This window comes from Ambystoma mexicanum, chromosome 1q, assembly GCF_040938575.1.
Source record: "Ambystoma mexicanum isolate Mex_15411 chromosome 1q, UKY_AmexF1_1, whole genome shotgun sequence".
Taxonomy (NCBI): domain Eukaryota; kingdom Metazoa; phylum Chordata; class Amphibia; order Caudata; family Ambystomatidae; genus Ambystoma; species Ambystoma mexicanum.
In genome coordinates this window covers 1,537,862,892-1,537,883,867 of record NC_090922.1, presented here as the reverse complement: position 1 = coordinate 1,537,883,867, position 20,976 = coordinate 1,537,862,892, and the positions used below count along the sequence as shown (strand labels likewise).

At 43.5% G+C, this 20,976-nt stretch overlaps 1 protein-coding gene across 1 annotated transcript in view; it reads right to left on the bottom strand.

Annotated features, from left to right (window-relative positions):
• Positions 1 to 555: 555 nt before the first annotated feature.
• The window catches only part of LOC138551172 (zinc finger protein 182-like), a 59,919-nt gene continuing 39,498 nt past the window's right edge, over positions 556 to 20,976 (bottom strand). The window contains exon 2 of the mRNA XM_069642466.1: positions 556 to 10,715. Within this exon, the coding sequence (XP_069498567.1) occupies positions 8,955 to 10,028 (1,074 nt within the window). The 5' untranslated portion in view covers positions 10,029 to 10,715 and the 3' untranslated portion in view covers positions 556 to 8,954. The remainder of the gene's footprint in view (positions 10,716 to 20,976) is intronic.

The following is a 20,976-nucleotide window of genomic DNA, read 5'->3' as shown; positions in this document are numbered from 1 at the left end:
CTAGCAGGGGCAGTGCCCTGGAAGCCAGTGAGAGGTATTCTCTCTCCATAGCTTCCAGAACACTGCCCTTTCTAGGTATTCTCTCTACCTGGCTTCCAGGGCACTGGCCTTGCTTGGTATTCTCTCTCCATAGCTTCCAGGGCACTGCCCTTGCTTGGTATTCTCTCTCTGCGGCTTCCAGGGCACTGCCCTTGCTTGGTATTCTCTCTCCATAGCTTCCAGGGCACTGTCATTGCTTGGTATTCTCTCTCTGTGGCTTCTAGGGCACTGCCCTTGCTTGGTATTCTCTCTGCCTACCTCTCTCCATAGTTTCCATGGAATACCTAGCAAGGGCAGTTCCCTGGAAGCCAGGGAGAGGTATTCTCTCTCCATAGCTTCCAGGGCACTGCCATTGCTTGGTATTCTCTCTCTTTGGCTTCCAGGGCACTGCTCTTGCTTGGGAATTTGGGAATTCCAACCTAGCGGTTTATTTCATTCTATAACTTTTTTTCAGCAATTACATTTTACCATAAAAGTAAACACAAACATTGGTATTAAATAATCCATACAACAAAATGACACAGTAATAAGACAATCCTGGTATGGAATGTCCAGTTTATACTTAATATTTGGGCAGAAGATAAACGCTACAGGGCAGCTGAGCCATAACATGTGGGTGACACAGACAATAAAAACAACACAGCTGGAGAGTGTTGATTAATAGTAAATGCACATACAATTGGGATTTAAGCAAAATACAATTAAGATGACATCTGGAAACATATCATGCTATGAGCCGCTAGTGGGTACCAGTTTGAGTGATCAGAGAACGTGAGCCCTAGGCACGGGTATTGCTCAACTCATCCTAACTTACTACCTGCAGAAAATGTAAACAGATGATTTTTACTATTAGCAAAACCAAAAGGTGAAAGCTGGAAGGTTTTGAATCAATCATAACCTCTGGCACAGCTCGGGGCAACCCTGCGGACCATCGTTGTTCAGCATGCCAAGCCAAAGCAGTACCTGACCAATTTGCATATGGCTGGACCCCTTTTGCAAAGGAGCAGACGGGCTTAATGTGCTTAGTGTGGAAGGCTGCCCAGAGCTGTGCCAAGGGTTCAGATTTCTTTAAAACCTTTCACCCATCACTTTTTTGGTTATAAACCAATACGCATTAAACACTATTTTACTGGATTGAGCTGCAAATTGCGCTCAGCCATGAATTCTACATACCCAGTCACCTCTGCCTGTGCGAGCAATTAGGTCCACGTCAACTGCCTAAGTCACAGTGCTTACGTTTTACATTGCCCTTGTCGACGTGTCAGTTAGTCATTCATTCACTTGAGAATGAGTTGACATAAAGGTTAAATAATAACGTGGCTAGAAGCCCCTACATATTGGCTGGAACCCATCTATCAAATCACTTGCTTTGCTGCAAGGTCCTCATGATGTGCAACTGATATGGATAGTAATGGGTGCGCCATTCCTACTTTGTAAAGCTGTTTCTAGGATTTCTGTCAATGTATGTGATCAAACGCTTAGCTCACGTCTTCTGCCCAATTGCATATTTATATTTTTCTTTCCTTTTTCATTTATTGTTTAAAGCGCTGAACTAGCTCGAGGGCAGCGGAGCGCTGTACTGAGTGTGGGTAGCGAGTGCTTGAGCTGGCATCTTTTACAGTCGTGCAGTCCTGTGAAGTCGTGAGTCAGCGTGCTCATCCAATGGAATTAGCCCCAGTCTGTTTTATGCGTATTTATATAGCGCACCACAGCCCACGGGCAACGTGCCACTTGTTACAGGAGCATGCTTAGTTACAGAGAATATCACATCGCATTTGTTACATAGCGTGAGCACATTGTATAAAATACTCATACATTTGTCATGTGAATGTAGAGAGAAGATAAGATATATGTACATAGATTACATTCTATTTATATTACATTTATACGACAATATACATGTTAGGAACAGTGGATGTGCAAACAACGTTAGTTCAGGAGAGTGGTCTAGAGATTTATACAGAAGGCAGAGATGGAGGCGTCCGCTCTGAGGGGGGTAGGGAGTGAGTTCCATAGTTTAGGTGCAATGTATGAGAAGCCTAGCCCTCCAGCTGTAGCTCTCCTGATGCGTGATATGTGTAACTGGTTAGTGTACTGAGATCTGGTAGGGCGCGTTGATGTGGTTCTTGACATAGCCTGAGTTAGATATGTGGGAGCTGTGCTGTTGATGCATCTGTGTGTGATAGTGAGGATTTTGAGAGTAATGCGGTCTTTGACCTGTAGACACTGCGCCGCTTGTCTGGCTTGAGATATATGGTCTCTTCTGGGGATGCTCATAGCGGCTTGTAGGGCATTGTTTTGTGTGGTTTGTAATCTGTGCATGTTTTTGGAGGAGGTGCCAGCCAGGAGAGCGTTGCAATAATCGATTTTGGCGCCTATTGCGCCTATTGTTGCTCTAGCTATTGCAGTTAGGTGTGGATAGGGAGGGTTTAATGGCATTGATGAGTTTGATGCTGTATGCGGACGCGGAAGCTATGGCGCTAAATTGTTCATAGATGCATTTGCATCTATGTGGACACCTAGAGTCTTGACAGAAGATGATACACTGATGGTGGAATTATCTATGTTAAAGTTGGCGTTTTGGGGACTTAGCTTAGTTATTGTGTTTTTCTGCCCGGGGATAAGGATTTCAGTCTAGTCCCCGTTAAGGCAAAGGCCATTGACTGCCATCCAAGCTTCGTTTGTAGCATTGATATCGTGGAGGGCCGTGACGTCTTGGTGATAGGAGCCCGATAGTGGCAGGAGAACTTGAGTATCGTCAGCATAATTAGTATATGCTATACCCATTGAGTCAAGTAGGTCGAAGAGAGGTTTGGTGAAAAGGTTATAGAGGGTGGGGGCTGAAGATGAGCCTTGGGGTACTCTGCAGTTTATGGTTGTAGGGCCTGCGTTTGCTAGGTTGGAGAAGACCTTCATGGCTCTGCCTTCGAGGAAGGACGTAATCCAAGATGCTGCTTGTTTAGAGAAATGGGCTGCCTGACTGAGATGGGTAGTTAGTGTTTTATGATCAACCAGCTCAAATGCTGCCGACAGATCGAGAAGGAGGAGCAGGGCAGGTTTACCTTTGTCCATGATCTGGGAGATTGGATTTTCTAGGTCTAGTAAAGCGGATTCTGTTCCATGCCCTAAACGGAAATCAGATTGCCTTTTACCCAGCATGGAATTGGATTCTATGTATAATTGGATCTGGCTGTGAGCTGCCTTTTCCAAGATATTCAGAAGAAATGGCAGTGTTGTGATAGGCCTGTAGTTATTGGGCTGAGCTGGGTCAAGTGTGGTCTTTTTCAGAAGGGGGCGTACCCAGGCTTCTGTTGGGTACAGAGCCTGTTTTGATTGAAGCATTAATGAAAGCAGTAATGAGAGGGGCGAGATCGTCAGCACATTCCTTGATAATTTTGGGAGGTCATATGTCTCCTTTGCAGAGTGATGGTTTGAGGTGTTTGATGAGTTCAAGGACCTCAGATTCAGTAGTGTCTCTAAGGACAAATTGGGCGTGATGGGGATCGCTACACTTAGCTTGTGTGAGATGGTTAGAATTTTGATGGGGAGGGCCTTGCAGTGGTTGTGAATTTTTTTTTTATTGAGCATTGCGGATTGGATGCTAGCGCACCAAGCTTTGTCTTTAATTATCTCATCTGTGCTAGCCGATGGGTGTGACCAGTTCGTTAAAGATTGTAAATATCTCTTTAGCTTGCGAGTTAGCCTTGGAGTTAGCCTTGGAGATCCTCTCGTTAAAAGAATGTTTTATATTGGAGAGCTATCTGTTTGAAGAGGTTCTTATTTAAGTCATTTGGGTCCGCTTGCCAGTTTTTTTTGTAACTGACGCTTTTGTTCGCGGAGCGTTTGGAGTTCATCCGAGAACCAGAAATTGCAGTGAAAGGATTTTTTTCTTTCTTGCTTTCAAGTGGGCTATTGCGTTTATAGCATTGGTGAGTCTATCGTTGAAGATGTCTGATAGCACTTTAGGATCTGGAGAGAATGGTGTAGCTAGACAGGAGTTTTTGAGGTATGGTGGGAGGTTGTCTGCGTTAAGTTTCTTTGAACTTCGTGTTATGGCTGGTGGCGCGTGGGTTAGAGCTTTGGGACTTGGGGTAGTGAGGATAAGAAATTCAATGCAGGTATGGTCTGTGCAGGGGTAGGCAGTGTTTGAAATAATGTTGGATGCACAATTGTGATCCGTGACTCAGTCAAGGGTACGGCCCTTAGAGTGGGTGGGAGCGTGTACTCCTTGGGAGAAACTTAGGTCTGCTAGTTCTTTAGCTAGGGCTGAGGCTGATTTGTCTTTAGGGTCATTGTATCCTAGGTTTAGGTCTCCTAATAGTAGAATTTTAGAGGATTTTCTGATGTTGTTAGGTCAGTTGGTGTTGTTAAGTATAAGCCTGAGATTTAACATTGTTTGGATCATCTCCTCCCTTTCTCGAATTACATATTGGTCTTCACTAAAATATTGGTAATTTGGCCCAATCAAGTATTTTGTGGCATATTATTCTACCAAACCATTTTGCAGTGCAGTCAATTAGGGATATGGTACGATAATAGCAAGACATATACGCTGTCCCTCTTCTTAAATAATGATAGAATAATTACCTTTCTCCAACTTTCTCCAACTTGCAAGGATTGGAACACTTTGCAAAATTGCAATTACTATTTTAGTAAAGACAGTGACCCATACATATATGGTCCTGGGGATATTCTGCTAGCCATCGAGGATCGAGTCGACTGTACTTCATTACAAGTAGTTGAAGAAGAAAAGGTAGCTTCCCACGCTGCTACCTCAATTGACTGTGATGACGACCTATCATGGAATGGGCTTTCAGGCCATTTCACGTTATAAAACTCCCTTACTTTCTTCTATGCAATTACTCTATTAGAATTTTCCCTGGACCTAGTATGATAGCAACCTTGTCTTTCTCCTCCCTCCTTCCCTTAATTGTTTTTTTTCTCCCCCTCCCCCTCCAGCACTATCTAAAATGTCGTCACGCCTAGTACAATAGTTGCTTGTTTTGTTCCCCCCCCTCCCTTTTTGCACCCCTCTCCCTCACCTTTTGTTTTCTCTGGCTCTACCATAAATTTCATCAGGCCTAGTATGGTAGTCACCTGTCTGTTTCCATTTCCTTCCCACTCTCCCCCCTCCCTTCCTTATCTATGTTTTAGCTCTTGCACTATCTGAAATGTCGTCAGGCCGAATACAATAGTTAATTTCACATCCTTACTGTGCATGGCCTGTAAGAATGTAATTGTATTTTCCCTTGTTCCCTGCCTTGCCTTGAAGCTCTTTGAAACACATTGGGCCTCATTACAACAGTGGCAGTAAGGCAACAACGGTGCCGGTAGTGCTACCGGCGCCGTTGATGCCATGCCGCCACATAACGAGTTCTGCTCGCGGGAGCCGCTCTGCACACCTGGTCAGACCAGACGTGCAGAGCGGTATCCGCGAGCAGAACAGGATGGTAACAACCGCTGCTACCATCCTCCCCACTCCTTTGAGCCCTATGGGGTCTCAAATGGGAATGGTGACCTACCGGTTCCCGTGAAAGGGAAATTACCGGTCCCGCATAGGTCGGAATGGCCCAGTAATTCCCCTTTTGCCAGACGCAAATTTGGGGGTAGCCATGCCCTTATTGGGCCCATCATCGCTTCCAGCACTTTGATCAATATGAAAGTTATGGATGCAGTGACAATCTCTTGTCCGCACTAAAGCGTAAACAATAACTGAGGTGCTTCTGTTATTACAACATGTGTACTGTCCTGAGCTATCCGAAGGTAACCTTTCATTAACGGTTTTAAGACCTAATTCCCTTATAAAAGTCAGGAACACTTTTTCTGATTTATTTATCGCTGACTCTTTTCATCACTAGGCTTAGAATTTTATAGACAATGGGGGTCATTACAACCCTGGCGGTAGGAGGTTAACGGGGCCCGTAGAGCTGCCGGCCCCGTTAACCCCCTACTGCCTCATTACGAGGTCTCCGGGTGTTACCAGGCATCCTTAGCGGGTCCTGCGAGCAGACAAGCATGCTAACAATGGGCCCATCATTAACGGGCCCATTGTTAGCATGCTCCCCATTCCCATTGAGCCCTCTGGGGGCTCAAATTGGAATGGGGATAGGTTCCTGGAATGGGGAAATACCGGGACCTCCAAGATCGGTATGGCTCGGTATTTCCCCATTCCAGGAACCCGGACCCGGTACCCGGAATGGGGGTAGCCATGCCACAAATAGCGGCATGGCTACCTCCAATGTTGTAATGACCCCCAATATCTTCAACCATGTTCATCTGTCACGATAAAGAAGATTGCATGGCTCATCTCTTTTGACCAGTGATTAAAAACACAGTTAAGTGTGCTCTGAAATAAATATGGAATGAAACCTAGCTGGCTACCATGAATGCATTATACAAATTAAAACGTATACCTTATGATAACAAGCAGTATATAGTTGAAAAGTCCACAGTGATATAAGGCACCAACCCACCCTTAGGTCCTAGATAGCAGAGATACAACACACAGAAACAGGTTAGCGCTAGATGGAGAATTTAAGCACCATTGTGAGATGGAGCTGCACGTGATTATATATGGACTCCAGATGTGTATTTCTTTGTTACTGAACATTCTTGGTCACCCATCTCCCAGGCTGGATCCTTTCAGTTTCTCTGCAAAAACGCTCAGATTGTTCTGCTCAGTGTTCCAGCATCTGCAGGTCTCCTGGATGCGTTTTGCTGTGGCCCAGATCCTGACCCTTTGGCTGTTGATTTGCTTGATCGACTTTGTTTCCTGATTATGGAACTCATTACAAGTTTGCCGGTTCGGGAACTACGGTAACAGTAAGCTTGCTGGTACTGTAGTTCCCGGACCGGAAATCTACGAGTTGTGGTCGCTGTTGGCTTTCTGCCCGCCAGGTCTGACCTGGAGGGCAGAGCCGCACCCGCGAGAACAGCATGTCGGATGCACCGGCACCTTTATAATACTGGCACCCGGCAATGGGGACGGACCGGGTCCGCCGGAGTCAGAATGCCCCTGGACGTCCCCATTGCCGGGTGCCGGTAATATTACGAGTTTGGTGGTAGCGTGCCGTTTTTTACCAGCACGGCTACCACCAAACTCGTAATGAGGCCTGATGAGTGCAGCTACATTCCTTTTCAGTTTGGGGCCTGCTGCAAAATCTCCAGTCTGAAGATTTGTTTGCAAGCTCACATCCCTACAGTCCTTGTTTCCCGTCTGAAGCTTTCTTTACAAGCTCACATGCCCTACAGTATTTTGTTTCCAGTTTGAAGCTGGTTTGCAAGCTTCTAGGTTTCAGGTTGAAGTCCTGTTTTCAAGCTTGTTTCCAGGTTACAGTCTGACTTGCAAACAGCTCCATGTTCTGAGCTAGAAACCTTTCGCTTGCTCATTTCTGAGATGTGTAAATCTAAGAGTGTTCCCCAGTCTCCCTTACAGTGCTGCTAGCATTCTTTCAGTGTATAGGTATTGTAGTATAATCCTGGTCGCTGGTGCTATTAGGAAAGCACAGGCATTGTGCCAGCATGCTATTTTACTTTGGCTGTTACACCATGACAGACTGCTGTATGGTTCTAGCGACATTTCCTCTACCTTTGTTACCTACAAAGTCTAGTATAAGGCTGCCACTTCATTCAGGTTAGTCCCGGAGCGAGAGATAGGCCTACTGTCTACATTTCCTTCCTGCTTGTTCTCCTCTTTTCTTCCTTCACATTTGCATTCCTTTGTCCTGTATCTCCAGCCTCTGACTGAGGCTCCATTCTCCCAGCCACATACTGCAAGATCCAGCCCAGCTTTTCCTTAGACGTATGTCATTGATTCCCTTTCAGCTTTCCTTTGCTTAATGAGGACTTTGTAATCCATGTGTTCGCTGTGATGTGCATCTGGTTCTATGTGCCCTGCAGTTACCAAGAGTGCCAGTAAGTAGGTGCTGTATAGCACCTTGCACACACAGACAACCTCTGCTCTCTTTCTCCATGGAGATGCTGGTTACCATGAAGGCCACTAGCCAAGATATAATTTGGTGAAAGGTCTGCACGTTCATGGTTTGCTCACACTCACACTCACACTCACACTCACACAGTCAACAAAGTATCATCTTTTTCTTCCATGGTGGTTTGTCTGATGTCCCCTTTACCTCCTCTATTTTCTTTTCCCTATGCTCTTATTCCCTGCTCGGATTCCTTGCTTCTGGTCATTCCGGGAGCCTTTATGTTCAGCTCCCATTCAAACTGAGCTACAATACTTTCATGTGGGCCTCCTCATCCTGTGCTCTTTACATGGCAGGTTCAAGACAGCAAGAGCTCCATACTGCAGTCGACATGGGGCGCTCTCCAGATTCAGGGACTCTTTGCTCAATGGCCAGCTTTAATCGTAAGATGTGTTGCACGCTCACTTTAGTGCGTAGGTAGCTTCCTCTTCTAGACATATCTGTATTAATAATTCTGAACCTAAGACAACTGGAGCTACTTCTGTTGCTTTTTACCACATTTTGTTGATTCAGTGTCTCATCACCTTGTGCCTTTCTATGCGCAGTGCAGGGTACTCCCTGTCACCTGAAAACCCCATATAAACAGCCACAGCTAGGATGTGTTCTTGAATGTGGTAGGATTACATTTCTATTCAAGTAATATCTGTTTTCTTACCAGGGCCATATTCCCTATTTACATGGTAAATTACATTCTTTGATTGTCTGAAACGTGGCTCTTATAAGTTTGTTTTGCAATAATTTACCATCAGATTGCCTTTCGGGCTTAAGCTTATATAACATTTTGAGCACGGATAAATGTTTTCTGGAGTCAGTATTCCTTCCTGTAGATGTTTCTTTTATAACTGAACCATAGTTGTGTAAAACACTAATAGCATTGATATTCGATTTCATGTAGAGAACGACGGTGATTTTATGTCTGAAACTTGCCGATCACTGACAAGTTTTTTCTCCACTATGTGTTCTCTCATGCCGAACCAGATTACGTTTCTGACTGAAGTTTCTCTGACATTTAGGGCAACAATAAGGTTTTTCTCCACTGTGTACTCTTTCATGTTGAGCAAGAGCACTTTTGTAAGTGAAGCGTGTTTGACATTCTGAGCACTGATAAGGTTTTTCTCCAGTGTGTGTTCTCTCATGTACAGTCAGATTGCCTTTCTGACGAAAGCTTTTCTGACATTTTGTGCACTGATGAGGTTTTCTTTCAGTATGTAGTCCATGATGTTGGATCAGATGGCGTTTATCACTGAAGCGTGCTTGACATTCTGAACACTGATAAGGTTTTTCTCCAGTGTGTTTTCTCTCATGTATAATCAGATTGCTTTTGACACAGAAGCGCGCTTGACATGCAGAACACTGATATGGTTTTTCTCCAGTATGTTTTCTCTCATGTAAAGTCAGACTGCACTTCTGACTGAAGCTTTTCTGACATTCAGAGCACTGGTATGGCTTTTCTCCAGTGTGTTTTCTCTCATGTAAAGTCAGACTGCCCTGCTGACTGAAACTTTCCTGACATTCAGAGCACTGATAAGGTTTTTTTCCAGTATGCAGTCTCTCGTGTAGAACCAAACTGAATCTTTGACTGAAACTTTTTTCACATTTAGAGCACTGATACGGTTTCTCTCCCGTGTGTTTTCTCTCGTGTCGGACCAGATTGCTTTTGTCACTGAAGCATCTTTGACATTCAATGCACTGATAAGGTTTTACCCCAGTGTGTTTTCTCTCATGCAGAACCAGGCTGCATTTTTGACTGAAACTTTTTTGACATTCAGAGCACGGATACGGTTTTTCTCCAGTGTGTTTTCTCAAATGTGTAATCAGGTAACTTGACTGAGTGAATGTTTTTTGACATTCAGAGCACTGGTAAGGTTTTTCTTCAACATGTGTCCTCTCTTGTACAGGTAGAAGTGTTTGCCACTTGAATCTTTTCTCACTTTTGGAACACTGATAAGAAGCGTCTTGGTATTTGGCGTCTCCAGGTTGGGTTTTGTTGAGTAACTGTTCCATGATAAGTGCCAACTTGATTCCAGATTGAGGCGTATTTAGAACATGTTTAATATTAATCTCTTAATTTGCCCTTATAGCATTGTGACATATTACCTATGATAACGTCGTTTAAAAGTTCATATGTGCTCACTTCTTACCATCTACCATGTAGGTTCTCCTGCCAAGAATCCAGCTGACATCTTGACTAAGAATTTTCTAGCAGGTACTTGACTGATAATGTAAAAGTATCCAAGAGATGCAAGTTTTAACACACATGTACTAATGGAAACAAAATTCATTTATGTTGGTGTTTTCTTGCAGAACCATGTATCAAATGCACTTTCGATGTGTTTCTCAACTTTGGTGCGTAGATATGTTTTTCACATTTGTATTCTCTTTAAAATAAAACAATATTCCTTTTGAATTCATGTTTTCTCGTGGTTAGTGCTTGCACTTGGCTCCTGTTTTAATTTGTGCTTGGTTTACTTTGAAAAATCATTCAATTCCATTGAAGTAATTTAATATACAATTTCATAATCTGTAGTTGTAAAGATATACAGTTCTTGATAACACAGGCATCGCAAAGCCATTTAAATATGAGCACTCTGGTGATGGGTTCCTTTCTTCAGTGCAAAGCTTTTTCAGTCTTCATTTGTCAGACAATTGTCCTAAATTAACATATTGCTTTTCTGCTCGTGTTCCCGTCACCTGCAAAAGTAAAATGACACAATAAGTACCTACATGTTATCTAGCACACAGAAATAACATGTTGAGAGTTTGAATTGTTGAAAGTGGTCATGTTCAAAAGTGGTGAGTAGAATGAGATGGGTGTCTCAGGGGTTGACAGGGTTGTGCAGTACTGGGTGGACAGATGTTGCATTTTAAAGACAGGAACAATTGTAATGACATTATTGTTTTATGTCAAACATCAGGCTGGATTCCAACAGCCTCTAATGATAGATGTTATATCAGGGGAGAGAACTGATATATTTAATGGAACATACCATACACCAATGACGGATAGGATAAAGAACATTAGCAGTTGCGGGCCAAAGATCAGCAATACCTTGCACACCAGGTTACCAACAGAATTAAAGTACTGTATAATCCAATCATGTACTGCCCCGCTACTGAATGGATAATATCAAGGTTCTGTGGTTAGCTATGTGCTAAAGCTCTTGCAAATGTGAGTTATTCACTTTAACCTATGCGCTGTAAGGTTGGCATCATCGAAGAAGACACAGACAACAGATTCAAAGTAAAAATCAGGATGGATGCAGGCCAAACTTGCCCTATACTATATGGAGGGATTTTCCTACCCAAAAAAAGAATGTGTCAGTATGTTCATCTTAAAAGCCCATCTGTGTCAAAATCTTATTCTTGCCCTCACAACTAATACAAACACTGTGCTGGGGTAGCAACCAAAACCTAAACCTAAACAGTGATTCCAGAATAAGGTTCTGAGCCATTTCCAGCTCTGGTTTATGTCTTCAGCCTCTTCTTGGGAATGATCTAAGGTCCTTATAAAGTTCAATTCATAATCTTTCAAACATCAAACAGAAATACAGCTATCTTGCTCTTCCCTAAGTTCAACACAGTACCAAGACATCAACACTTGGGCTTCCCTTCCCCAAGTTCAGTGTCACCTTGTAAATAAAGCACCTTAATCACAGCTCTGGGAAAGCACAGTTTCAAGTCAACAAATCTTAGGGTTCCCTTCCCCAAGCTTCTTGTAAGTTCTTAAGACAGAAAATCTCTTACAGCTTTGATCTTTCCACAGAACATTTATCACTCAGGACTCTTTTCCCTCAGTCTGGTGGCACTTGGTTTTCTGCTTTCACAACGAGTTTCCTGATTTATGTTAAGTTCTCTGGTCAAGGCGCAGTTTCAGACCACAGGTCTACCCATTGCAGGTCACGCAGCCAGGAACTTCACCTTTGCGTTTCCTTTGCTTCTTGGTAACAGCTCCTTGGTCAAGGCGCAGTTTCAGACCACAATGGATAATACAGGTCATTACAGGTCACACAATCAAGAGCCTACAGGCTTCCTTCAGAGTTCACAGTATCACATAATAAGCACTTCATATAATGTAGCTCATAATTCCAGTATAGTGGTTTTTACTTCAAGTGTTCAGGCTTCTTTCAATGTTCACATAATAAGCAGCTCATGAAATTCAGTTCATACTTTCAGTGCAAGTCTTTTTCTTTTCTCAATGCAAAGTTCAACACGGATGGCTTTTGCCTTTTTTTATCTACAAGCCACCTGCTCTATTTGTATTGGTGCAATCGATTCCTTGTACTTTCTCCTTTTATTCAATATTTCCTAGGCAATCTTATTTGTTCAGATAAGGGGAGCAATCGGTTCTCTTTTATCTGTTTAGTTTTATTCAGTTCATTCCATTGGAAATAATATTTCTCAAGGGTTTTTACACTTCAGATTTTGCTTCTACTTTATGTACGTATACAGCTCCTCTAATTGGATAAGTCTTCCAGTTTCACACTGAAACATTTCAGAATGAGCTTTCATGCAGGCAATCACTCTGCGACTATTAGACTGACCAATTTCCACAAGTTCAACAAGTGCATCTTTCATCCTTATGCGCGTACGGGATACTATGTATAGGCTTGCTTGAAAACACACACCAGGTTGCAGCTTGCATTCCACTCAACGGCTATGTTTTCTCGGGTCCCCAGTGATTGGCTTCTCTGAGGTCACGCTCTCACCACCTGCCCCTTAGAATGCCGTTGGCCAGCCAGCCAGGGGAACAAGCAGTCTTTGGCCACATTAAAGGAACCGACTTCACATGGCTTCCTTCGGATTCTTTCACCGTCTCTCTGGAGACACAGCTCCCTCGCCAAGAGATTACAATTAACTTTCCTCTGCAATCCCCCAGACTCTCGGTGCTTCGCTCTCCCTGGGGCACTCACGGATCAAACTGGCTTTCCTGCTGCTGCCTTCTCTCCTTCTGCTTCAGCCAAACTACTCTTTGGGCTCCACCTTTTATACACCCGAGTTCCCTTAAGGGGTTTCAGGTGCGCTCCACTTGCCTGGTGTGCCTGACCCCAATTAGGACAATTTGCGTACTTGAATGGTACAGGGAGGTAATCTTCATAGCTCCTAGTGGCCGCTTCTTCGTCACAGTTTTCCTAGGCATGTCAATGGAGGAGGAAAGTGGAACACTTTTGAAATGATCCATGAGGGTCGGGGAAAGTCTTATTGAAGATAAGTGGGATATCATGATTTATTATTAAATATCCTACCTTTATCCTTTTTCTTCTTTTGTTTAGTCTGGTTGGTATAATACTGATTCTTACCCTGCTCTTGAGTCATGGGACTAGCTGAACAATATCCTATGACTACTTTTGGGACAGGTTTTTATGTTTTTTTTTTTTTAATAGGAGGATCTAGAATACTGTGTCTCACCTCCAATCCCTGAGGAACCTCAACCCAGGTGGTCCTACCTCGCTTGTCCAACCCCAGGGGCAGGATCCAAATGCGATGGCCTTTCCCTGGCCACCTGCATAGAGGACCCAAAAGGAGTACACGTGATAAAACCTCCAGGTTTCTCACAGCAACTTCAACTATTGACCATAACCACTGCACCCATGACATGATTAAAGCATTTTAGGTTGTTAACTTGCATGGCTCACTGTAACTCAGAATGTACTCTCATGTATAGTGAATAGTTATCACACTTACAGTTAAAACCCAACTCTGTGCCCTAAACATCCCCATTCTCTCCCTTATTTGATTAATACCCAAGTTGCACTAATAAAAACCTAACAAAATCAGTGGAGAAACTTGCTTAAAGAGTTATTATGGTTACAAGTAAAATCGGAAAACCCCAGAAATTCGCCAGTTATCGTAATGTTTCAACCATGACTCGCGCCACCACTGTACACTGCTAAGACTAACACCCACTTTCCGGGCAGTCCGTAACCGAAATGGAGGTGCCCCCGAACATTGCTCCTGTCTTGAGATGTCTTCTAGATCGCGTCGCACTTTTCATTTGTTCGGGGGCCCCACCCATGTCCTGCAGACACCTGGACCCAATTGCATCCGATTCCTTCGTGCCCCCGAAAACTGTGTCTGTCCAGACTTGTCTAGCCGCACGTGTCACACTTTTAATTAGTTTGGGGGCTCCTACCCTGTCCTACGGGCACAGGCACGCATGCGCACACCATATCCCGTGCAGTGGGTGTCTGCAGGACAACCGTCCAATCTGCGGTCATCCGGGGATGTCATCATGTGACACACCCGTGCTGCATGTTGGTAGTATTCGCAGACACTGTCCGTACCCCCGGACAGTAAAAAGTGCATTTTTGGCCAATCCAGGGTGTTTTAAGCTGAAACTTCAACAAATACCAGAGAGGTGGGCACCACAATGTTTACTCGCTTCTATTCAATGTGTACTTCTCTCAGTTAGTTTTTCAATAATTTTGTCCTGGAGCTGCCAGTTTAAACTTGTCCTATAGCACAAGGACCTCCATAAACCACAAACAATAGAAAACAAGGCAACTTTGCCTTATTATAACTGGCGCTTCTCAGTTGGCCCCTAGAGAGGGCTGCAAGTTCCCAAAATATTTATATCCAACGTTCTCATAGAGTCAAAGCATCAGTTAGATCTGTGCATCCCTTCGTATGCAAACTCATTCATGAACAAATTTGAAACTGAAAATGTTTTACTTAACCAACAGTGGCAACAACATCTGGGTATCTGGATAAGATACATCGATGATATCTTTGGGATATGGAAAGGCAGTGAACAAGAACTACTTGAATTCTTTTATTACCTAAACAGTAAGGACACGAGAATACAGTTTACACATGAATACCCTTGTGAAAGTATACACTTTCTGGATGTACAAATCAGAATAACCGACACAGGATACCAGATCACTATCTTTCGAAAGCCTACAGATAGGAATAATCAACTCCAACGACTAAGCTTTCACCAACCAAGCCTCATCAAAAATTTACCATACAGCCAGATGCTTTGCGTAAAAAGACTAGTGAGTAACCCTGTAGAGTACGAAAAAGAAGTCAAAGAAATGGGTAAGAAATGTCTGGACCGTGGATACATGAAAGAAGAAGTGACAGCAGCAGAAATACGCAAAGCAACTCAGAAAAGGGAAGATCTATTGAGAACTAAAACCGAGAAGGAAGATGAACCTCCCCTAGTATTCGTATCCAAGCACTCAAGACAGAGTAACCGCATCAAGACTATCATTAAAAAACATTGGAACACAGTCACCTGCGACCAACGCGGTCCCAACATTCACTTATCAACAAAGTCATAATTTGAAAGATAAACTTGTAAAGACCATACCAGCACAAAAGAAGAAAGCCACCAAGAGAATAGGTACTTTTCCTTGCCTAAATTGTAGCAATTGCGGCTACATCATGAAAGGTGATTCTTTGAAACATCCGTATACAGGAGAGAATATAAAACTAAAAAGCTTTGGAACATGTGACTCCCAAAACGTGATATATACCATAAAATGTATTGTGGCTTGCATTATGTTGGACAAACTGTAAGAACGGCCAAGACAAGATGGAACGAACACAGATCTTGTATACGTAACAACAACAAAACTTCGGCTGTGGCAAGACATTGGCATGACAAAAAACATAACTTGGCACAGATTCGATTTGCTATCCTAGAAATAGTTGAAAAGAGAGATCCACATGAAAACTTTAAAAAAACAATGGATCAACGAGAAACTTTCTGGATAGATCGTTTGAGTTCGCTGATTCCTAAAGGAATGAACGAGGAGATTAAATTCATGTGTTTTTTGTAATTAAACATTCATGATTGCGTATGAACTCCCACAGCAGCCATCGTAATGGCCAACCAGGTCAGTCATCGACATATGAAACGGATGTAATTTGACATTTGGAATGACATTTATTTTTAATTTCACTAATATCATGTGCTAGATTGTCTAAAACATTGTTTGGGTGAAGGTTTTCTGCTTGTCCTTTCGGACGAAAAATCCTACGTGTCGTTTTATTGTAAACGCTACAGTTCTATTTTTGTACATTTACACTTGTGCCTGCTTTAGTTAAGACCTATTGTTTGAAACCCGCAAATGAAGAACAAAAATACTACACATAGGGCCTCATTACACGGTAGGCGGTAAACCATGGCGCTATTAGCGCCATGGTTCATGCTGGTAATTTACCGGTACCGCCTTGGAGGAAAGGGGAATTACTGCCCTATTCCAAGGTTGGGAAGGCGGTAATTCCTCCTTCCTCCATTGCCCTTCCCCATTCCCATTTTTGCCCCATAGGGCATAATGGGAATGGGGAATGTGCTAATTACAGTACCACAAATTGCGGTACCGTAATTAGCACCCCGGTCCCTTTGTGGGTTCATTTTTTAACGCCTGCATAAAGCAGGCGTTAAATTCCCCAACCCGCAAAGGGACCTCGTAGTAAGGCGGTAAGGGTTTACCGGTACCGGTAAAATACCGGTACCGGTAAACCCTTACCGCCTACCGTGTAATGAGGCCCATAGTAAGCTAATGATAGTTAGCATTGTACATAACCTGTAAGCATTAGTCAGTAGAGGTAGCGATACATGGTTATCCGCAATAATGAGAAATTTAGAACAGCACAAATTATACAACAGCTATTACACTTATAACATGCATTTACACTACAATGTACACGCATTCACAGTAACAGTCTGAAACTAATGTCAAGCACACGAGAACGGCGCTGACAGCTTGGTAACACATAGCATTTCAGGAGTTGTCATGGAGACATCCCCACCCCAGGGTAATCACCCGGGGATGGGGCGCGAGGCGTACATGCTCCGGCATTCCTGTCGGACCTCGGCGCCTCGACTCCGTATCCAAGGCAACATTTAAATAGAACTAAGAGACATGCGCGTGCATGTCTCTCTGCAGAAGGCAGAACAACGCAGGAACTGAAGGTAAATGTCGGAGAACATCCGCCGCTTTGATTCATACAATCATTAAATACGTGCTAGAACGGCTGTCTACATAGCCTGTTTCTTTCACAGAGACACAATTAACATATGCCTTTCACCACGCATCTGCAACACACGTGGCTGGAGCCGTGAGGGTTGCGAAAAAAAAAGCCTTTGGGGCTTACCAGATTTGACAGAGAGAGCGCATTGAAAGTGATCAGTTAGGACACTCTTCTGTCCTTAAACTGTGTACATAGAATTTTGTAACGCTGATACTAAATGAAAATTTCTGTTTTTCATTTATTTTTTCTGGCGTACCAATTGAATATTCGTGGGACAAACAAAATGGTATGTGTGAATTTGTTTATGTATTGTATACAAATCATTCAATGAACTTGTATTGACAAATGTATGACTATGCGTAGCTTGATGATGTAATCAAGAGCCTATATACAGCCCTGATGAAGGTTTACACCGAAATGCATTGGCTAAATGTATATTGATGGCAAAATATGATCGCCCAACAGATCACGTTCAGAATAAATTTAATCAGAAAAACAGGGATGTGAATGAAAGATTCCTGGCCAAAACTGCACGGAACAAACTGATGCTTTGACTCTATGAGAACGTTGGATATAAATATTTTGGGAACTTGCAGCCCTCTCTAGGGGCCAACTGAGAAGCGCCAGTTATAATAAGGTAAAGTTGCCTTGTTTTCTTTTGTTTGTGGTTAAGCTGAAACTTCACCTTGCAGAAGTCGTAGACAATGGGCCTCTTTGGCGGTAGCCATGCTGGTAAAATCGGCATGGCTGCAACCAAACTCTTAATATTACCGGCACCCGGCAATGGGCAATTACCGGGCTATGTCAAACCCCCATTACTCCTCATTCCCATTTGATCACCATAGGGCTCAATGGGAATAGGGAGGTTGGATGCACCTGCACCGTTCATAATGGTGCTGGTGCGTCTGACATGCTGTGCTCGCGGGTGCCGCTCTGCCTGCCAGGTCAGACCTTGAGGGCTGAAAGACACCTGCGAGCACAATTCGTAGTTTGCTGGTTCGGGAACTACGGTACCGGCAAGCCTACCGGTACCGATGTTCCCAGACCGGCAAACTTGTTGTGAGGTCCGATGTCCTGGTTGATCTAATGTCTTTTTGTAACTTTTGGAACCCCACCTGGGTATCGAACTGTCCGGACAGCACCCCAAAAGGGACACACCCACTGCTGCTCCTCATTGTGTTTATGGCTGTCCAGGAGAGAGCACCTGCTGCAGATTAGGGATATTTTTTATCTCTACTTTGTACTTGGAAATAATGGCATCCATGGCGGCTGCAGCGGCCCCACCACCATCATCATCATCACCACCTGCAAGGCCTGCAGAGGGGAACAGACATGGAGATACAGAGGTGGATCAAGAGGATGAGGTAGTGGAAATCCCTGTCAACAGCTCCCAGCGTAAAACTTGGGTGTGGAGGCATTTTACCACCGTTGGCGCCTGCGGACAAGGTTCGATGCATTGAGTGCAAAGTACTCAGTCACGTAAAACTGGGTCTGTATAGCTACGGGACCACCTCCATGCAGCGACACCTAAGGTCGAACCACAATGAAAGCAGTACCTTTTGAAGGGGCTAGCAGGCTGACATCTACTGTCACATCATCCGCTCCTGCCACCACAAGAGACACTCCTGTGGGGCAAATGATCCCTGCGGAAGCATCGCAGACTATACATGACACATGGCGCAGTCGACCCTTACATTTCTCTGCTCTATATGCACTATGACACACCGCTCTGTAGGAGGGAGCAGTTTCAAAGTGCATTCCTTACATTATAAAGGAACATTGCATTTCCAATATTTGAAAAGTAAATTCCATCCGCAGCAAAACAATTCACATCCTGAGAATTGATGTTATCATTCTCAAAAGATGACATCCCAACACTGCACAAAAAAGAAGCTATGCCTGTGTTGACAAGACGCCTTCCTGCGTCCTGTTGAGGACAGAAGACATTGTGGCAGGTCCATAGTGCCTTAGGTGGTATATGGGAAAATATCATCTTTGCACATGGAAATAGCTGCACTAGTGCCTTTAGCAATTCCTTCACTGCACTCTGCAAACTTAGCGCTCTAACGTACCCCAAATACAGCCCTCCACAATGACATCTGGAGTGTTGAAAGCAGCCATATATTTACTAAGTGCAAATACACCTTTCAAATGTTGCCTAGGCACACCAAAAAACCTCTACTCCCTCAAATCCAAGGTTGGCAGAAATGCCACATATTTCTGTATACCTCTCCAGATTAGTCATAAAACAATCTCCACCATCCGCACGCTGAGTCTGTCTATCTCGGCAACGACAGCCATCTTCACTACACACAGCAATGAAAACAACTACGACCCTCTCTTTCTATGAAGCACAACCGGAACACCTGATTGGCTAATCCCCACAGTCCACATTCCATGCCAGGCATCCTGCAAAGACTCTGATGTGGCAGGCCTTGTCCGTGGACCCCGTAACACAGAGCAGCCCTTCTTCCCTTTCCACTTTGCTATTTGCAGTACTTCCGCGTTGGCTACTGTTAAGCAGTCACACACCCATCCACCAATCACAACCAAGAACTCTATATCTAAATCTGTACTCTCAGTTCAACAGTTCAACACTGCAAATGTACTGTTGAACACTCAGCATACAGGTCTCCTGTTATTCCCAAGCACCTGCATCAACAATTACTGTAAAACTCTCCAAGATTTCTACTTCCAGAGTCATCCACAGCTGCATTTATCAACACAAAGTACAGGTATGCACATATTTTTAAAATTACATTTCCAACTCTTTTACCAATGCATCGTAACAGGGTTCCTACCACTTACCCTGCATTAATCTATTCAATAATCATCCTCTCATGTGTCCCACCTCCTGACATCAAATGGCACTCACTTAAAATGCTGTGCAGTTGCAAACGTTTTTTTTAATGAAAATGTTCATAAGACTTTCACAACACATATTTACAATTTCAGCAGCATTGGCTGTGTCTTTTTTGTGAAACAAAAGAAACCCACATTAGAAACATTTCCACAGCATGTTTAAATGCCAGAACCTGTGCGAAACTTCAATAAATAATAAAGGCTTGCATGCTTGCCCATATCACCCATTCTAATGTACAAACTGTTATTTTCTTCTGTCATTCTGTCAATTTTAAAACCACTTCTCCCACTAACAAAGCTGCACTAAAACTCCCACAATGCGCACGCAAAATGAAAACTGCAGGCATGTTACTAAAGCACAGCATGAAAAATGACAAAATGCAATGTGTTTAACACTATTCATTTCAGCACTATTTCATGGTACATTTACAATAGTGCTCTGTGTAATTCTTAATAAATAAATGGAACAAAATGGAAATGTTTTCTCCAACATATTGCAATAACACTCAGTGTATGCAATTTCATTAACTTTCCCACACATGCATACCTAACATTCTCTTTTCTAATCTGTATATGCTTTTTGGCTTCTCGATTTTTCTCAAAATACTGGGACTTGCAGTGCACCATTTCTAATACGAATAGTGCAACAACAACTCCCACACTTTCAAATCAAAACTCTAGTCCCGTAGGGCATACTTATCATGGTACCACGATCCCATTACCAACACTGCCGGTGCCCCCATATCCCCATTCAATGCTATGGAACTCCACAGAAATAGAGACTAACATTTTCCACCACCTGACTTTACTTTCCAGGCCAACATGACCTGTAATGTCCTAGTGACACTGGGACGCTGGCTGGCAAACAATTATTAGGCATCTGGTGGCAACCGTCTGCAGCAACGGCAGTGTTACAACCATACTAGTAATCACATGCAATGTTACTAACTCTTCTTCCCAACAACTCCTCTTACAGTGCAACATAATGGGCATCATTACAATATTTCCGGTCCAGAAACAACTGTGCCGGTAAGCCTACCAGCAAAAGTGTTTCCAGACCAGCACACTACAACTCTGTGGGCGGGTGCCATCTCACCCACCAGGGTGA